This window comes from Mesoplodon bidens (assembly GCF_964165515.1).
Source record: "Mesoplodon bidens genome assembly, chromosome: 7".
NCBI classification, from domain to species: domain Eukaryota; kingdom Metazoa; phylum Chordata; class Mammalia; order Artiodactyla; family Ziphiidae; genus Mesoplodon; species Mesoplodon bidens.
This window is the reverse complement of record NC_138164.1, coordinates 44,342,903-44,363,739: the sequence shown is the minus strand read 5'-3', so window position 1 is coordinate 44,363,739 and position 20,837 is coordinate 44,342,903. Positions and strand designations below refer to the sequence as shown.

General features: G+C 39.5%; 1 protein-coding gene across 1 annotated transcript in view; it reads left to right on the top strand.

Annotated features, from left to right (window-relative positions):
• Positions 1-20,837, top strand: part of NELL1 (neural EGFL like 1) — a gene marked incomplete at both ends in the record, with an annotated part of 833,612 nt that overhangs the window by 147,910 nt on the left and 664,865 nt on the right. The window contains one exon of the mRNA XM_081240682.1: positions 17,425-17,521. Coding sequence (XP_081096808.1) covers positions 17,425-17,521 — 97 coding nt within the window. The remainder of the gene's footprint in view (positions 1-17,424; positions 17,522-20,837) is intronic.

Here is a 20,837-nt window from a genome sequence, read left to right as displayed (position 1 = left end):
GACATGGGTTCGTGCCCCGGTCCGGGAAGATCCCACATGCCACGAAGCGGCTGGGCCCGTGAGCCATGGCCGCTGAGCCTGCATGTCCGGAGCCTGTGCTCCACAACGGGAGAGGCCACAACAGTGAGAGGCCCGTGTACTGCAAAAACAAAAACAAAAATGAAAAAACTTACTATATAACTTAGAATAATCAAAACAGTGTGGTGTTGGCATAGGACAGACATATGGACCAATGAAATAAATAGAAAATCCAGAAAGAGACCCTCACATATGTGGTCAGTTGATTTTCAAAACAGGGGTACCAATGTCATTCAGTGGGAAAAAAACAGTTTTTCAAGATATGGTACTGTAAAACAATATCCACTTGCAAAAAAAAAATGAAGTTGTACCCTTACCTTTCACTACATGTAAAACTTAACTCAAAATGGATCAAAGGCCTAAATGTAGGAGCTAAAACTATAAAACTCTTAGAAGACATGGGGAAAAATCTTTAAGAAGTTGAATTTGGCAATGATTTCGTGATACCAAAAGTACAGGCAATAAAAAAAAAGGATAAATTGGACTTCATCAATATCAAAAACTTTTGTGCATCTAAAGGAGTATCCAAGAGAAATAAAGCCCACAGAATAGGAGAAGATATTTGCAAATTATATATACCTGGTAAGGGATTAATGTCCAGAATAAAGAACTCCTACAACTCAACAACAAACAACCCAATTCTAAAATGGGCAAAGGCAGAGATAAACCCACGCACATATGGTCACCTTATTTTTGATAAAGGAGGCAAGAATATACAGTGGAGAAAAGACAGCCTCTTCAATAAGTGGTGCTGGGAAAACTGGACACGTACATGTAAAAGTATTAAATTAGAACACTCCCTAACACCATACACAAAAAACTCAAATTGGATTAAAGACCTAAGTGTGAGGCTAGACACTATCAAACTCTTAGAGGAAAACATAGGCAGAACACTCTATGACATAAATCACAGTAAGACCCTTTTTGACCCACCTCTTAGAGAAATGGGAATAAAAACACAAACAAATGGGACCTAATGAAACTTAAAAGCTTTTGCACAGCAAAGGAAACCATAAACAAGACGAAAAGGCAACCCTCAGAATGGGAGAAAATATTTGCAAATGAAGCAACTGACAAAGGATTAATCTCCAAAATTTACAAGCAGCTCATGCAGCTTAATAACAAAAAAACAAACAACACAATCCAAAAATGGGCAGAAGACCTAAATAGACATTTCTCCAAAGAAGATATACAGATTGCCAACAAACACATGAAGGAATGCTCAACATCATTAATCATTAGAGAAATGCAAATCAAGACTACAATGAGATATCATCTCACACCGGTCAGAATGGCCATCATCAAAAAATCTACAAACAATAAATGCTGGAGAGGGTGTGGAGAAAAGGGAACCCTTTTGCACTGTTGGTGGGAATGTAAATTGATACAGCCACTATGGAGAACAGTATGGAGATTCCTTAAAAAACTAAAAATAAAACTACCATACGACTCAGCAGTCCCACTACTGGGCATTACCCTGAGAAAACTATAATTCAAAAAGAGTCATGTACCAAAATGTTCACTGCAGCTCTATTTACAATAGCCAGGACATGGAAGCAACCTAAGTGTCCATCAACAGATGAATGGATAAAGAAGATGTGGCACATATATACAATGGAATATTACTCAGCCATAAAAAGAAACGAAATTGAGTTATTTGTAGTGAGGTGGATGGACCTAGAGTCTGTCATACAGAGTGAAGTAAGTCAGAAAGAGAAAAACAAATACGTATGCTAACACATATATATGGAATCTAAGAAAAAAATTGGTCATGAAGAACCTAGGGGCAAGATGGGAATAAAGACGCAGACCTACTAGAGAATGGACTTGAGGATATGGGGAGGTGGATGGGTAAGCTGTGACAAAGTGAGAGTGGCATGGATGTATATACACTACCAAACGTCAAATAGATAGCTAGTGGGAAGCAGCCGCATAGCACAGGGAGATCAGCTCGGTGCTTTGTGACCACCTAGAGGGGTGGGATAGGGAGGGTGGGAGGGAGGGAGATGCAAGAGGGAAGAGATATGGGAACATATGTATATGTATAAGTGATTCACTCTGTTATAAAGCAAAAAGTAACACACCATTGTAAAGCAATTATACTTCAATAAAGATGTTAAAAAAATGGGCAAAGGATTTTAATAGACATTTCTCCAAGGAAGATACAGAAATGGTCAATAAGCACATGAAAAGATGCTCAACTTGCTTAGTCAGATAAAAAGCACAGTGAGATACCACTTAATACTAATATGAAGGCTATAATTAAAAAGAAAATAACTGGCGAGGATGTGGAGAAATTGGACCCCTTATACAATGTAAAATAGTACAGCAGCTGCGGAGTAGTTTGGTGGCTCCTCAAAAAGCTAAATATAAGTTACCATATCACTTAACAGTTACACTCCCAGGTACATATCCAAAGGAACTGAAAACAGAGCTTTGAATAGATATGTGCATGCCAATGTTTATTTTAGTATTTTTCACAATGGCAAAAGTCAGAAACAACTCACGTGTCCATCAACAGATGGATAAACAAAATGTGGTCTGTACATGCAGTGGAATATTATTCAGCTGTAAAAAGGAATATAGTTCTGGTACATCCTACAGCATAAATGAGCCTTGAAAACATTATGCCAAGTACAAGCCAGGCACAAAAGGCCAAATATTATTCTCCTTATATGAAGTATCTAGGATAGTCAAATCGTAGAGAAAGTAGAGGTTAACAGGGGCTGAGGGGTGGGAGCATAAAGAGTTATTGCTTAATGGTTACAGAGTCTCTGTTTGGAGTGATGCAAAGTTTTGGTAAAAGATGGTGGTGGTAGTTGCACATCATTGTGAATGTACTTAATGCCCCTGAATTGTACACTTACAAATGGTTAAAATGGCTAAAATTGTTATGTAAAGTTTAAAACATTAATAACAGAATATATCCCAAAGCATTAAGTATATACTTTAAATAAGTTATATTGTAGGTGAATTATATCTCAATAAAGCCGTTAAAAAGTACAATGCAAGAAAACCAGAGGAAGTCCAGATCTACATACTGAGCGGAACCATCATGAATTTGGGAAAATTGACCTGTAAAGTCAACTCTGAGGTATCCTAGTAAGGGTATTAAATTTTATATAAAAATATTCTCATGACTTCAAAGCAGAAATGCCATGTCATTTACAAAGGAAAGAAATTCAGGTTGGCATCAGACACTCTGACAGCAGCATACAAATGAGGACAGAAGTAGCATTTTCAATAAAACTTGAGAAAGATAGTATGAGAAAAGCTTCCCACTTTGACAACAGAGTTGGGTCTTGGTGTGTGATACAGCCAGATAAGTGCTAGAAAGGTGTCTTGAACCAGGGGACCAGAATGTACAAAGGTTGGAAGCAAGAGAGTGCATGAAACTTTTAGGACTCGCAAATATCAATAGTTCAGTGTGGCTGGAGTCTCTGTGAATTAGAGAGGCTCCTAAGGCCTTAGATTTCATCAAGCAATTCATTTATTCATTCCTTAACTTAATGGGTGTTTCTTGAGTATTCGTATTAAATGCTCAGTAATGTCTAGTCAGTTATGTGTTACTGAGAGGGTTGTTTCTGAGATCTATATGAAAAGATGAGGGAAAGGTTAAAGGGACTAGGGGAATGTGCATATAAATTTTTATTTATGTTTGGAAAAGTAGCATGGGGTTTACTTGAGTAATTCTTCTGTTATTCTAAATATCCTCTTTCGATTGAAAATTTGCATTTCAGCTTTTCCATCAACCTAGTAGTATTAAAAAAGTATGTTGGCAGTTAATCCATTTAAGAGACAGAGGGAGCCAAGCCAGTTCACCCATTGGGTAATCATACAAGCACAGAGAGATGGTTGCATCCAGGAACTGATCAGACTGACACAAATGCAAAAATACATGAGATGGAAACCATTGTTGTTAAGCATACATTTTGTGCCTAGCACTGGTCTAGGTACTGGGGATGCCACAGCAAATAAGAACTGTTATCAAGTTGCCCACAAATTCATAAATTGCTGATTACATCACAGAATGTAAATGAGGTAGGCACCAAGGTGTGGTGAGATCAGAATTTTTATCTTCATATACGCTGCTGAGTGGGCATCCCAAGACTTACTGTAGTTCTTCATCTGAGCGTAGAATTGTTTCAATTAAGTGTATTTTCCTTTACATTTTCACGTTAGTTAAGATCCTTATGTTGTAAGTGACAGAACTCAATTTGAATAACTTGATCAAAAAAGGCAAGATTATTAAAAGGTTACCAGATTATCTCATGCACAAAACATAAGGAAAGGGATGTAGCTGGGTCCTTGGGAGGATCTGAAACACCAACAGGCATTCAGGTGGTTCAACACTGCATTACTTAAGCCATTTCATATCAGTATTGGGCATCCGTTTTTAAAGCAGTTACTGTACAGTGTCGTATAGAGCCTTAAAAAGGTAAAAGGAGCAGGCATCATTTTCTTTATGTAAAAGGTGAGGAAGTAATCCTAGGAAGATAAAGTGATTTGTCCAAGGTCACGTCCCAAGTTTAGCGGGTAAGCCCAGAATTTAGAACAGAGTCCTTCTGACTCTTGAATCTTTTCTTTTCCCATTAGCCTTCTTCAAATCCTTCTTTTTCTAACATGCAAAAATTTCCCCTTGTAATTCCCTCACCTTCTTAATTTTTCTTTTATCATTCATTTTGGTTTTGGAATTAAAGGAGTCACCTATGGGTTCTGAATAATAGGCTTATCTGAGACATCTCTTAAAACGGCCTTTAATTTATACCCTGTAATCTGAACATGAAGGAGCCGCTAGGAAAGGGAATAATTAAAGAGATTAGTGGGAGATCTCAGTTGTCTCAGTGATTTTCTTATTATCATCCATGAAATGCCTTATCAGAAATGGGCCATTATAGTTTAAATGATCAGCGGGAGTTTGAAAAGGATTTGAAACTTCCTCAGACGCTTTCTGAACTTGGAGTTGTAGCCTCATTGTTTTCCAAACTCCAATTTTTCCTCCACAATGAACAATAACTTTTTGATTAAACAGCTGGCAGTTACTATTGAATGCCTCACAATAACAAAAGTCTTCCTTCAGATCAGGAAATTTTATCTAAATTGCTTTGCTCTGCTTCGGTGATTTCGTGAACTTCTGACCTAAAAATTTCTTTCAACAGAGTGATTACTTTTTAAAAGAAAGAGCCCAAACTAAATGAGTAATGCAGTGAACTTGATACAAAGCAGAAGTCAAGGCACAAAAGTTGTCCTCTCAGTAAACCTTATTAAAAAACAATCAAGTTTGTATTGACACATTTATATTGGGAAGGCTATAGACAGCAGCTGAGAGAGAGAGAGGCGTGGAAGTACCACTTAGTAGTCAAGGGCCTTCCTCACTAGCTTTGTTCTTAAAAAGGAGCAGCTACCTTTAGGTAGCTAGTACTGTGTGCCAAGCACTGGGCTGTCTTTTCCATATGAATTAATTAGTACCCCAACTTCAACCCTTCCTGCCCTCCTGCTGGCATTTCCCATTGGTTGAAACCAACTGGAACCAAAAAGGAGAGGGAACCTCTTAGTCTTCTTTGGCACAGAGCAAGGCAGAGTCTGTCTGGAGGGGGTAAATGGAGATACCCGGCTCACCTTAGCATTTGCCACTATTTGAAATTGAACAACAATGAACAAATAACTATAATTTATCTACACTGTAATGAAGGCTCCAGGAGCCCAGGGATATAATATTACTCTTGTCAAATAAATTTACAAGTGGCTGCCTATATATTGTCTTTCTATCCGTTCCTGTGTTCCTCCATCCATCACCTACACAACTATTAATGGGCCACGGTCAGGAGAACCCTTTTACTTTTTTATATGCACCACAAAACGTTGGGATGCTGAAGGACTTATTCTTTTCTTTGTGCTGCTCTCATGTTTGTTTGTTTGTTTTAATTTAAATAGAAAAATATCTAGAAACGGCCTCATGGAGGAGATTGTTCCCCTGTGCCTCTCACCCTGCCTTGGAGATGCCCTAAGCAGAGTCCCAGCTGTTCCTGTCATAGGCTAGCTTGACTGTAGCAGGGCAGGAGGAAATCCTGGTCAAACCCGACTTTGCTTCTTGAGGACAGACTTTGCCAAATAAAGTCTTCATCTGAGATTCTTTTTTACAGTTGGGCTAGGCTGGCACCTGTTAAATCTGATTTTATGAGGGGCGTAGAAATCTGTATTTTTGGAAAGCTTACTAGGCTCCCTTAATGTTTGGCAAGAGACCTTACCTTATGTGTGCTTTCCAAGGTCCTGAAAAAGTGAAGAGGTCAAAGAATACAGATCTCTGCTTGACTCTTTGGGGATGCCAATGTTGCAGGTGGTGGTGGTGGTCTGTGGTTGCATCAGGACTTCATGGAGAGAGAGAAATATTTACCTTGTCCCTTATCATAGCTTCTAGACCCTGAAATATTTCACATGGGTTGTTTGGAAATGGTCAATCTCAGGCCTTTGGGGAGACATCCATTTGCTCTGGGAAGCTTTAAAGCATTACGTGAGGATGTCCCATATGGTCTCTGCATGACAGATGGCTTTTGGATCTTTATATATTAATATAACAAGTAGCAGATGGAGGTTGAATCAGAGACCTTCAATGTCCTTTCTGACCCCGACAGTCCTAGTTACCGATGTGTGCTTTATATAAACATCAGGCCTTTGATTTATCATTAAATTTAAATCTTCATTTAGATGAATAATGAAATGGGGTTACACTAAATTTTCACCCACTCATGAGTGTCAGCAAATATTTTGGAGGCAGCTAGTCTGGGGTATAATTGAACACTTTGTGCAGCACATTTTCTGAACTCCTGGAAAAAAATGGGACTAATGACTGGATTCATGTGCTATCAGTGGCTACACCAAGGGAGTGATTTAGGAGGCTCTTACTCTCCTCTCCTTCCTATCACATTGCTGCCCCTAAACTCCTCTTTTATAGAAATTGTAAAGCTGACAGTGGATACTGTTTTCTAACCAGTTGAGCCAAGTGTCTTAGATGAGGCTTCTGGTATCTTTTTTCTGAAAATACTTCAAATTAAAGTACCTTCTGGATTATTCTGTGAGGGTGAAAGCATTGATCTTACCTAATAACATTAATAATGTTTTACTTTAGAAAAGCATTTTAGAATTTGAAATGTACTTTTATTGAGATTATCTGTTTTATATTCATTGAAAACTTATGTAGTAGGTATTGTTATTAAGTTTGTGAGTGAAGAAACTGTGAGGGCCCAGAGGGGTTTTGTAACTTGCCCCAAGTCACAAAGCTTCAGTGGTAAAGGTAAGACACAAACGGATGTTTTCTGACTTTAGTCCAGTGATCTTTCTGTATCTCACACTGTTTATGTAACCAACTGGTTGAACATTTGACTTTTTAAGAACAGAATCAATAGAGGATTGTAAGACAATTTGGCATAGCACGAGTTTACATCTGGATTTGAATTTAGGCTTTGCCATTTATTGAATGGTATCATGCAAATCACTTAACTTCTGTGAACATCTATCAATTGAGTATAGCCATGCCTGCCTTTTAGGGTTATTTCAAGGAATATAAAGTTTGTAAAGTTCTTGCATATAGTAGATAATCAAGGGCAGCTCTTAAAAGTTTTGAGGCTGTGTCTCTCTGTCTGAGTTTGAGGATTACTGTCCTTGCCAAGTGGTCTTCTATCATCTACTAGGACATCCTTCAGAGACTGTAGTTCATTGCTTCCCAAGGCTGTTCCTTCTCTCTGTGTTTTCTGACTGCTAGAAAATTCTTACCTTGAGCTAAAAATACCTCCTTGTAACTTACACTTGTTGGTATACGTTTTACCTCTTTTAGCTACATAGACCAAATCCAATCCCACGTGACCGTCCTCCAAATATTTGAAGACTTTATCTTGCTTCTTAATCTTTACTTTTTCAGACTGAACATCCTCTGTTCCTTCAACCATTCATCACTTGATTTGGCTCACAAGGCCCTCACAGTCCTGCTTGGTTCTTTCTAAAGTGTGTCTGTTTATCATCTGAGAAGTTCCTACAACTACATGTGATTATCTCTAGACAGATGGACTCAGATTAGAATGAGATAATTGTCTTCTTCTGGTACAGTTTAAGATGATAACATTCTTTTTGGCAGCCTTATCTTAGCTTACTGTTGATCAAAACAGCTGTGTACTTTTTCTCAATATGTATTTCTGTTCAACCTTAGATCTCACATTCTGTCTTTGAGAAGCACAGTCCCTAAGCATGGGATCTTTCATTTTTTTGATGTGAAATTTCATCTTATTTGATTTGGCCCTGATTTCTGCCTATTAATGTCTCTTTTAACCCTGGTGGTATTATCTTAAAATGTATTATGATTGAAACAATCATACCAACTCCATATTTTCCTGCAGATTCAATAAGCGCACTGCTATTACACTGTTGAATCATAGGTAACAATGCTAAATCTGACAGAGCTGGTTGTCCGACCTGATCCACAGTCGGCATGAGCTTGGGATAGGCAGAGCATAAGGGTTAGTAAGAAGTTGTAGGAGAGAGATAGTTGGGGCATAAAATATGGTTAAGAAAGGAAAGTACTGTTGGTATGGAGATCCCAATGAGGAGAGAGAAAAGAGTAAAATTTAATTGCCAGACAAGAAGAAGCATGCATCTGGCAAGTGTTTTCTACGTGGATGAAGCAGGTCACATGAGGACTTTATCTTCCTGGGAAGCCCTCTCTTTCTCTTGGAGGGTATTCATACCCTTCTCTGACAAAGTCTCTTTGCTAATCTTATTTGAACACTGCTGCCTTCTCTTGTACCACAACAAAGGCATCTCCATCCAGATTTCAATTTTGCCTTCTCTTTTTAGTTCGCATTTGTATTTACTCTGCTGACAGTGGCTACGAAACTGTTTAGAAACCTGCTGAGCTCTGCTACCGTCCTCCCTCCGGAGATCTGCATGGATTTGGTTTAGAAGTCAATTCTTACACGTTGGTGCCATACTGTATTCATCTCTATAATCCATCTCCCCGATTACAGTCTGTACCTCCTGTACAATGCCAGAGGTGCCGTTTTCCCCTTGTCATTTGCTGAGTGTCATTGGTTTTGTTAAACAAATTGGTAGGAGGAGACCACAGAGCTCCCCTTTGGGGTATTCCTTTCATGTCCTTCTGGTACAAGCCCTGTGTGATGTGTCTTCCATGTTAGCAAATAATTACCAACAGCCAAGCAACCTGACACGGAAATTCAACAAGTAGCTCATCAGTGTACATCGCTGGCAAACACTCTTGCCACAGTGATTAAGCTTTGAGGAACTATTTTGTAGACTGCCATGACCTACGGAATGAATGCTGAACAGTCATCAGGGCCAAGAGCAATGCCAATGTCACCATAGGTGTCTTTTGTTTTTCTAGTGGTGATCAAGAACTTCGTGTTCTCACATTTCCCCTATGAAGCTGAGGGGGGAAGATTGCATGATGTTCCCTTCAGCCTGAGTTCAAAAGAGGGAATTGCCTCCTGTGCAAGCTCCCCCGCCACCGTATTAGTGAGGGGAGATAGAATGGGTGTTGTCTTGTGTTCTCTAATAGGGAACTTTCTCTAAGGAACACCTTGATATTCACCAGTGCTGGCTTAAAGGCAGTGAGGATGAGGCTCTCTATCTAGCAAAGGAAGGTCATTGTAACTTTCCTCTTCAGGGAGTATGTGAACACTTTTTTTCAATTCTAGGCAAAGCCCCAGATAAACCTCTTTATTTAGCGTCTCATTTGGGCTTCATTTTGTCTTATTGAACAGCAGCATAATACATGTCAATTCACAAGGTTTACATTGGAAATTCATTCTTCTGTATAATTGGGAAAGGTACTGTGGCGTCCCTTCAGAGGCCTTTCTTCACCCAGGTAAATAAAAATCCAATATTCCTTCATATGTAGTGTTGAACCATTGCATTTCTTTGTGATGAGCTCAGAGGGCTTTATCGGTTAACAGAAAATCTAGTTCTTCATAGAATATTGACTGGTCTTTAAGCAGATGGGATGCTTGCTAGGGAGGGCATTCTTAAAGTCATGAATAAAGAGAAGTTGTACCTTGTGAAGAAAATTCCTAATGGGAGCCCTTGATTCAGTGGCTGACTTTCACAAGGAGCATGACAGTTACTCTTTGCAGTGTTCATTCCTCTTGAGCAGTTTTTATGTTTGACTGGTTGTTTAATTTTTCATGCTATTGTATTAGAAATGAGTTACTTACACTTTAAAATACCATTAGATAGTAATGGCATGCAAATTTCCCATCATTCTCCCAATACATCTTAATAGCCAGCATCGCATTTGAGTTCAAGGCCTAGAAACACGACTAAATGGGAATTGGGCTTTTTTTTGGCCAAAAGAAAGCGTAGATTTTAGATGGTTATAGAGTAAATGCATTATTTGTGTCAGATGGCCTATGGGAATATGATAAATTTGGGCTGATTATAATGCCATCAACTTAAGCAGTAAATTGTGCACTTATCAAAAGGACTATGCTTGATCTGATTAATTTTCAAGTTGCTGACTATTTCTCTTGACTATCTCTTTCTGAAATACATATATCTGGCTTTCCTGTTAGTGAGTTGTCTGCCTGACAGATTCAAACTTGCTATCCCTATGTCTTTTCTGGATGGAAAACAGTGAGAGGGTTTTTTTTTATCTTGCTCTATTTTGGTGGGGGGAGGGCGGGGGCTTCTTGTGTAAATCTCATGAGCTGGGGATGATGGAGGAAAACACTTGAAAAAAGTTACACATGTCACTCATTTTCATTGACTGCATTCTCCTCAGGAATATCTGCATAAAGTCTCAAGTTCAACTGTCTGATTTCTTAGTTTATGTCATTCATTTTTGGGAATTGCGCATCATAAAGTCTTAGCCATAATACTTTAGGACTTGTATAACTGTCTGTAGCCCTCTTATTCTGAACATACTGCCTTCATTCATTCATTCAGTATATGGAGTGGGCACCTACTTTGACTAGGCTCTCTTCCAGATGGTAGAGATACTGACATGAAAAAGATAGACAAGGTCCTTGCTTTCAAGATGCTTACTTCTGGTAGGAGGAGACAGTCCATCAGCAAAGAGCCAACTGTGGAGAGTCATGTGCTTTGATAAGGGTAAAACAAGCTAAGTGATGAGTGGTTAGTTGCTACTTTATATAGAATGGTCAGGGAAGGTGTTAGTGCAGGAGACAAGTGAGCAGGTGCAGGGATGTTGCGAGGGTTTTATTTCCTCCATACTCAGCAGATAATCAGTGGTTGTAGCAGTCAGGAAGTGCAGACACAACTTGAGTGTGAAAGTGCTGGACCCAGGGGTACCAGGAAAGACCAATTGCTCCTTCCTTGGCAGGGAGGTCTGGGAAAGCAGGTTCAGCCAGGACCAGAATTTTAGACTTCAAAGGTTAGTGGGAGGGTATAGAGTCATATGCTGATGTTCTAGAGAGTGTGTCCAAATGGGCCATCCAAGCGGGCAGGGTCTCAGAGATCAGTAAAGAACCAAAATACAGGGCAGTCAGAATACATAAAAAATAATATATATAAAAAGGATAAATAAGGACGGCCTGAAGTAAGAACTTAGAGGGCTTTGGCTTACTGCTGACATTTTTTGTTTCCCCAGAAACCTTTTATATGGATTGGCTAAATCCAATTAAGGTCCCAAATGGAGTAGGAAAGTGCCTAGTACTGGATTAGGCAAAAGTGTTAGGAGTAGTGTCTTGTCATATTTTACTCATATAAAAACTATGTATTTTGTTGTTGTTGTTCTTGGTTTGGTGATTGTGTGTTCAAACATACAGTCTAATATATTATAAAATATTTCTTATACCTCTTCCTTTTTCCTGAGCCCTTCTCCTGTCTAATGTGAGTTTATGATGAACTTTCAACAAAAGTCAAGCTTTTGTAAATGTCAAAGAATTACATATTTTGGAGGGATGTAAAAGATATTAAGTTGTTTGCTTAATTTGCATAGAAAAGTTTGTGACTTACGTCTTGAAAGAATTGAAAAAAGCTAATGAATGACATTTTAAAACTAACATAGTAAAAATACTGGGATTTTGGTATGTCATAGAAAATGTACTTTGTCCAAAAATTTTGTTTTAATCCAAAGTTTAGAATCTAAGTAGGTTGTCAGTGTGCACTCTAACTAATCAGGTTAAACAGCAACAGAAGTTAATGCTGTTAATTTCTTTGTTTTGTTCCTGTTACATATTCACTTGTTCTAGCTTTTAAATTTGTAGAAGGTGAAAAGAAATTTAGGATTTAAAAATTTTCAGTGTGGGAATTTATGACAAAATAGACACTAAATTCTTGCATTGTAACATTGAAATCCCACACCCTCCCATGTGACAGTGATGTCATTCCCCTAAACTGTGTCCCAAAGCACAAGCCAGGCACCTAAGATACTGATAATCCCATCTCAGTGGATTCATTTGATGTGAGGTGCAGCCGGTGGGCTGAAATGTATCATGTGACCTGTGTAGCTCTGCATCCTTAGACACCTGTGAATTTTACAGACTGGCAGCACCTACTGTGTACCAATGGCATTAAAACTATTTAATTCAAGCCTCACCCCAGCCCATTCAGTCAGCAGTAACATCCCCGTTTTTTATTTTTTAAATTTTTGCTTGCGTTGGGTCTTCATTGCTGTACACGGGCTTCCTCTAGTTGCAGCGAGCGGGGGCTACTCTTCGTTGCGGTGCGCAGGCTTCTCATTGCGGTGGCTTCTCTTGTTGCGGAGCACAGGCTCTAGGTGCACGGGCTCCAGTAGTTGTGGCACGTGGACTCAGTGGTTGTGGCTCGTGGGCTCTAGATCACAGGCTCAGTAGTTGTGGTGCATGGGCTTAGTTGCTCCGCAGCATGTGGGATCTTCCCGGACCAGGGCTAGGACCCGTGTCCCCTGCACTGGCAGGTGGATTCTTAACCACTGCGCCACCAGGGAAGTCCATCCCTGTTTTGTAAATGCGAAAGCTGAGGTACAGAGAAATTAAATAACTTAATTAAGGTCATATAGCTAGTAGAATGCACAACTGGAATGTGAACCTAAATCTATTTTATCCCAAATTCATGTGTCTCTGCTATACCACACGATCTCTGATATCTCTTGGCATTACGGGCGTGAATCTATAACAGTCACCTTTCTATTTTTCGTTGGGGTATACTTGTTAGGGTAAAGAATACTAGCCACAACTACGGAACATCCTCTCTATCTCAGTTGGGTTGCCGTCCGGTTGGGTGTGTCTGGCTGGCAGGTGGCCTCCCACATCATCATTTAGGAATCCAGGCCCTGCCATCTTGTGGCTCTGCCCACCTCTCAGCCCTTAGAGCCTTCTCTTGTCAGCTGAAAGAGACAATGTGAAAGATGCTTGAGGGAGGTTTTCTGGGGCTAGGTCATGGCTAGCAGTGGTGCAGATCCCTTCCATTCACATTCCATGGCCACACCCAGAGGTGAAGGAGGCTGGAAACGTTGTAGCCACGTAGCAGTGTAGCAAGGAGGAAGAGAAAGTGGGTTCTGGGAGAGCTAACGGGTCCTGACCTTGTGCTTTGGCATGTGATCTTGTTTCCCCTTTCCCTTCCTGATAAGTAAGTCAAGTTAGGAATTTTAATTATTTGAGTGAATAGCACAGACTTGGGATCTGGGTTCAAATCCCAGCTCTGCCATTCACCAGCTGCCTAACCATGGACAAGTTATCTAACCTTGCCAAGCCAAGAATACCTGCCTGATGGTGGTATTGTGAGGATTAAGTAAATCAATATAAGGAAAGTCCTTAGTACAAATGCTTGGCACACGGTAGGTACTGTGTAAGTGCTGGATGTTATGTGGGTGTGTCAGCTCTACTTTATTCTTCATTCACAACTCAGCTGTAGTGTCCCCTTCTTTGGAAAGTCTTCCCTTTCTTTTTTTTTTTTTTAAATATCTTTATTGGAGTATAATTGCTTTACAACGTTGTGTTAGTTTCTGCTGTATAACGAAGTGAATCAGCTATACATATACGATATTTTCTTTCTTCTCTGCTTCCGTAGATCCTTGCACTTATTGCACTGAATTTTAAGGTGTGTGTGGGTGTGTTGTCTGTCTGGCTCAGGCATTTCACCTGAGGGCAGGAACTTGGCTGTGCTAACTTCGCCTGTGTGTCCCCATAGCCAGCAGAGTGTCACACACATTGTAGACAGTCAGATGTTTCCTGATGGGAAGGAAACCTCATTAACCAGAATAGTAGAATATCAGAATACAGTGTTCGATTTCCTGACCACGCTGGAAACCAAGGAGTTCATGTATTAGCTTTGACTTTTCATTTCAGTTGATTTGGGCAATACTAGATTTAAGTGACAGATCATTGTGCCCTACCGGCTTATCTGCCTGAGCCAGTCCACCTCAGGGATCAGCAGCCCTTTTGCCAAGATTCTGATTGTCTTTGTCTGGTATGTTGGTGTCATAACTCCCCCTGTACAAGGGTGAGGTTAGGGATGTGATAATTCCTGTTTCTTAGTTTATGAGATATTATCAGCATTAATCCATGCAATCCTCCCTCCCTCCCTTGCTTTCCCCCTCTCCTCCTCTCCCCACCTCCCTCCCTCCCTCCCTTCCTTCCTTCCTTCCTTCCTTCCTCGCTTTCCCCCTCTCCTCCTCTCCCCACCTCCCTCCCTTCCTTCCTTTTACTCCCCTCCCCCCAACCATTCCCATTCCTTTAGGAAAACACTGTCATATACCTTATGTGACTCTTAAAGTTTGTGTATATCTTTGGCTAATCGATAAAATAGTTTTGCATGTATGCAGTTTTAATTTACATAATTATAGACCTTTTTAGCTTTTTCACTCTATTTTTAAAACTTTTTAGCTTAATATAATTTTAATCCTACAGAAAAATTGAGAATGGTCCAAAAAACAATCATAAACTCTTTGCTCAGATTCTGCTCTTTCTCTCAAAGTAATAATGTGTGTTTACATATCTATGTACTTATATTGTGTATATACACATTGTTATTTTGAACTCTTTGAGAGTAAGTTGCAAACCTCATGACCCTCTACCCCTCAATACTACAGTGCATAGTTCCTAAGAACAAGACATTTAAATAAACACTATCCAAATTCTCAAAATCAGGAAATTGAACACCAGTACAATACTATTTTGTAATCTATGGTTTCTATTCAAATTTCACCAGTTTTCTACTAATGTCCTTTATGAGATTTTCTTTTTTCCTGCCCCCAGATCCAGTCCAGGATCCTGCACTTAGTAAACATTAGATAAAGGCCTCCTTTGCTCATTGGAGCTCACATTCTAGCATATTGAAAACCAAAAAGAAAGCATTGGAATGGAAAGCTCCTCTCACTCTGATAGATGCAAATGTTTTAAAATGAAGGTGAAGATAAATAGTTTGACAACATTTTCAATTTTTTAGTGAAATGAACTCCTAGAAAATTATTCTTCTGCCTCTTGCCCTAAATAGCGATTTCCGTTTCTCTCTGGCCTCCTCTGAAATTCACCAGCGTTGAACATAATTTTTGCATCGTTATCTCCATAGTGCATAAATAATTTTGCATTCTACTTTTCTCTGGTGAAAATTATTTTGTATATATTTTCCCATATTTCATAACCTGCATATTTAATCACTCTAAATGACTGTAGTAAATTCTGTCAAGCTGAACTACTGTAACGTATGTGTTTCTCTTTTGTTGTAAATTTGGCTTGTTTCTAGTTTTTCACTAATATTAGAAAAAAACTTTTTTAAGGAAGTATATAGCATCTTCTTGTATTAAAGCAGGTTTGACAAGTTGTTTCATTTAAAATGTTTCCTTCTAACATACAGAAAGAAAGGTTGCATTTTTGTGGAGAAAACACAGGCTATCTTTTTCAGGGAAACTTATTTTTCCTTGATTATGTTTTGAGCCTCCATTTATAATGGAAGGATAATTAATAGAGGGGGATCTGATATATTTAGATCTTTGTCAGTTGAATATTTTGCATGTGTTGTTAGGAAACAGCATGTTTCCAGTGGGGAATAGGAGAGTAATGCACGATGTGGCTAAGATATAAGGCTGCAGTGTGATAGTTCCCAGCTGCAACGGCCTTGCAATCATTCACTGGCTTTGACACAACTGGACAGTCCTTCAGGTCTTACGCACTTTCCTACTGAGAGCTGCTGGAGGAATCCATCACCCTCTGCCAGGAGGCAGTCAGCTGCATCCCAGCTGGGAGGATTGATGAGTTGTTAGACCTCTGGACCTACCTGGGGGATGATTCTCCCCACGGCTGCTCCAAGTAAGGACAGAGGAATGAATGGAATGGACAGGGCCATCATGAGGAATGGAAATTCACAGATGGTCCCTATATCTCACCCCATTCAGAATCTTCTGAGCGTCTAAGGAGACAAGTTCAGTTCTTAGGCAAGCTCTTCCTTTCCCTTCTCAGTCCTCAGGTGCTGCAAAGTACTTGCCAGGGGTGAGGTGGAGGCCTGTGGTCAGCTGGTGGTTACAGGGACTGTTTCTAAATTTCAAGATTTGTAACTGACTAATGTGGGGCTTGGGAGGGCAGAGCAACTGAGACAATTCAGTCGTTCAGTAGGCTTTATCAGTGCTTTCAAAGATCCTGGGACTGTTGCCTTCTCTGTATTAGTTATATGTCTTTCTATATCATGTGAAGGTTTTCTTCATGTACAGAATTTTATCTTTTACTCTATGAGGGTGGGACTTTGTATGTCTGGTTTATTGCTCTGTCTCCTGTTGCCTTGTATGGAGCTTGGAGCATAAAGAAATGCTCATAAAGAAATGTTCATTGGGTGATGACTTCAGTTACTTGATTTTGTACACTAGGCACATTATCATGTATGCAGCTGCTACTCAGTTATTTAGAGGGGGATAGGAGGTTACTGTAGAAATGAGTAGCAGCTGAATAAAGCAGTCAGGGAGTAGTAGAGCACAAAGGAGGGTACATGGGCTTTGCAGCCAGACAGGTGGAGATTCTCATCCCAACTTTACTGTTCCCTGGCTGTCTTGGTTGACCCATTTACAGTCCCCGAACCTCAGCTTTCTCACCTGCAACATGGACAAAACCACTTTACGCACAGAGTTTGTATGAAATTCATTGCTCGGAATAGACACTCAAAAATGTTACCCTTTTCCTTCTTCCCTTACCAAAAGGGCAAAGATAGAAAGCCAGGAGGGGCCCAGACAATGTGTCTAAGTGTTGTCAGGAAACAGATCTCTGTTTATGTTACCTGTCATCTAAAATGTGCCGCATGTTGGCTTCATCTCTCTATACCAGCAGCTAATGCCATGAGTACTTCAAACAGTGTGCATGTACCTTCTGGTTCTGCTTTGAGCCTCTTTATTAGTAACTGTGTTCTTTGCCCTTATAGGATTTATGAACGTGTGATAGACCCTCCTGAGACCAACCTTCCCCCAGGAAGCAATTTATGGCTTGGTCAGCGCAACCAAAAGCATGGTTTATTCAAAGTAAGCACTACTTTCTACTTTTGCTTTTCTATGTGCTTGATGTGAATTTAATCACTTAATTGTCACAACAGTTCTCTGACATAGGTGTTTTGAGACTAGACAGAGAGTTCAATGACTTGCCCAAGGTCACACACTTCACTCTACTGCCAGATATGGATGATCCAGAATGTAAATAATCCTCAAAATGTTTCTTATTGCCCTACTTCTGGGAGATTTAAGGTAATTTTCAAATTGGTTTTCATTGTCAGAACCTGTTAATTCAGTTTTGAGTGGATGTCTAGTCTAGATAAGCAGTAAGAAACGACTCAACTTCCATGAGCTTTGGTTTTCCTGTCTATAAAGAGAGTAATATTGGGTTGGCCAAAAAGTTCGTTCGAGTTTTCCCATAAGGTGTTTTGGAGAAACCCTGAACGCACTTTTTGCCCAACCCAATACAATAACTGCATTCATAGAAACATGAGGATTCAGTGATAAAGTGAATTGAAAAAGTTAAAAACGTCATGAAATTTAAAGATTGTCTTGTTCTTCAATAGAATGGCAGAATTTCGCTTCTGGCAGTATGGTAGACTAGATATTTTAAAAATCCTCTTGCTTCAAAATGCCTGTAAATGCTGGATAAAACAACAGAAATCTTTTATGATTTGTCATTGCACTTACAATAAGGTATATCCTTAGAGGATAAATACATGAAGGGAAGTGAAAACCAGAGGAATGTAGGCCAATATCAGGAAGTTAGATATTTAAGTTTATTCCTTTTCTTTCTTTTAATCTATTTCTCTATTCCAACTTTATTGAGATATCAGTGACATATAGCATTATGTGTGTTTAAGGTATACAACAGTTCGACACACTTAATATATTGCAAAATGATTTCTACCATAATGTTAGCTAACATCTCCATCATATCATATAATTATCATTTCTTTTCTGTGGTGAGAACATTTAAGATCTACTCTCTTAGCAGCTTTCAATTATATAATACAATATAATCACCATGCTGTACATTAGATCCCCAGAACTTATTCATATTGTAACTAGAAGCTGGTACTCTTTGACCAACATCTTCCCATTTCCCCCACTCCCTCTAAACCCTGGCAATCATCATTCTACTCTCTGTTTCTATGAGTCAGGTTTTTAGATTCCACATATAAGTGATATTATACATTATTTTTCTCTCTGTCTGATTAGTTTCACTTTGCATAATGCCCTCAAGGTCCATCCATGTTGCAAATGGCAGGATTTTTTTCTTTCTCGTGGTTGAGTAATATTCCACTCGTGTGTGTGTGTGTACATAGACATACCATATCTTCTTTATGCATTTATCTGTTTACAGACACTTAGGTTGTTTCCATATTTTGGTTATTATGAATAATGCTGCAGTGAACATGGGGGTGCAGATATCTCTATGAGGTAGTGATTTCATTTCCTTTGGATATATACCCCAAATTATGTGGAAGCCACCCAGAAGTGGGCTTGCTGGATCATATGGCTGTTCTATTTTCAACTTTTTGGGGAATCTCTATGTTGCTTTCCATAGTGGTGGTGCCAATTTACATTTCTATCAACAGTGCACAAGGTTCCCCTTTTCTCTAATCCTCTCCAACACTTGTTATCTCTTGTCTTTTTGATGATAGGCATTTTAAAAGGTATAATGTAATATCTCATAATGGTTTTTTACTTGCATTTTTTGATGATTAGTGATGCTGAGCACCTTTTCATGTACTTTTTGGCTATTTGCATGTCTTATTTGGAAAAATGTCTCTTCAGTTCCTCTGCCCATTGTAAAATCAGACTTTATCTTGCTATTGCATTGTATGAGTTCTTTGTATATTTTGGATTTTAATGCTTTATCAGGCATATGGTTTGCAAATATTAGTTGACTGTATAGGCAAGGATTTATTTTTGGGTTTTCAATTCTGTTCCATTGGTCTATGTGTCTTTTTTTTTTTTTTTTGCTAGTATCATACTGTTTTGATTACTATAGCTTTGTAGTACAGTTTGAAATCCAGAAGTGTGATGCCTCCAGCTTTGTTGTTCTTTCTCAGGATTACTTTTGCTATTTGGGGTCTTCTGTGATTTTATACAAATTTTAGGGTTTTTTCCAATATCTGTGAAAAATGCCATTTGAATTTTGAAAGGAATTGCACTGAATCTACAGATTGCTTTGGGTAGTGTGGAGATTTTAACAGTGGTAATTCTTCTGATCCATGAACATATGGGATATCTTTCCATTTGTTTGTGTCTTCTTCAGTTTTTTTTTTTTTTTTTTTTTGCGGTACGTGGGCCTCTCACTGTTGTGGCCTCTCCCGTTGCGAAGCACAGGCTCCGGACGCTCAGGCTCAGCGGCCATGGCTCACGGGCCCAGCCGCTCCGCGGCATGTGAGATCTTCCCAGACCGGGGCACGAACCCATGTCCCCTGCATCGGCAGGCGGATTCTCAACCACTGCGCCACCAGGGAAGCCCTCTTCTTCAGTTTTTAATCAAAGTCTTGTTGTTTTCAGTATACAGATCTTTCATCTCCTTGGTTAAATTTATCCCTAAGTATTTTATTATTTTTGCTGCTATTGTCAATGAAATTGTTTTATTTCTTTTTTGGGTATTTTGTTGTTAGTGTATGTAAATGCAACTGATTTATATATTTTGATTCTGTACCCTGCAACTTTACTGACTTCACTGATTTGTTATAAAAGGTTTTTTGGTGGAGTCTTTAGGATTTTCTGTGTATAAGATCATATCTGCAAGCAAAGACATTTTTACTTCTTCCTTTCTAATTTGGAAACCTATTATTTTTCTTTTTCATGCCTGATTGCTCTGTCTAGGACTTGTAGTACTATGTTGACTTAAGAGTGGTGAGAGTGGACATCCTGTCTTTTTTCCTGATCTTAGAAGAAGAGCTTTCAACCATTCACTGTTGAGTATGATATTAGCTGTGGGCTTGTCATATATGGCTTTTATTATGTTGAAATGTGTTCCTTCAATGCCCAACTTGGGTGTTTTTTTTTTTTTTTTTTGCGGTACGCGGGCCTCTCACTGTTGTGGCCTCTCCCATTGCGGAGCACAGGCTCCGGACGTGCAGGCTCAGCAGCCATAGCTCACGGGCCCAGCCGCTCTGCGGCATGTGGGATCCTCCCGGACCGGGGCATGAACTCGTGTCCCCTGCATCGGCAGGTGGACTCTCAACCACTGCGCCACCAGGGAAGCCCTCTCACTGGTTTTGATCTGTAGATTTGAAGGCTCAAATTTGAGTGCACTGACATAGGTGACGTGTGTTGATGGTCTAGATTAGTGTTTCACCTTGGTCTCTATAAAGATCTC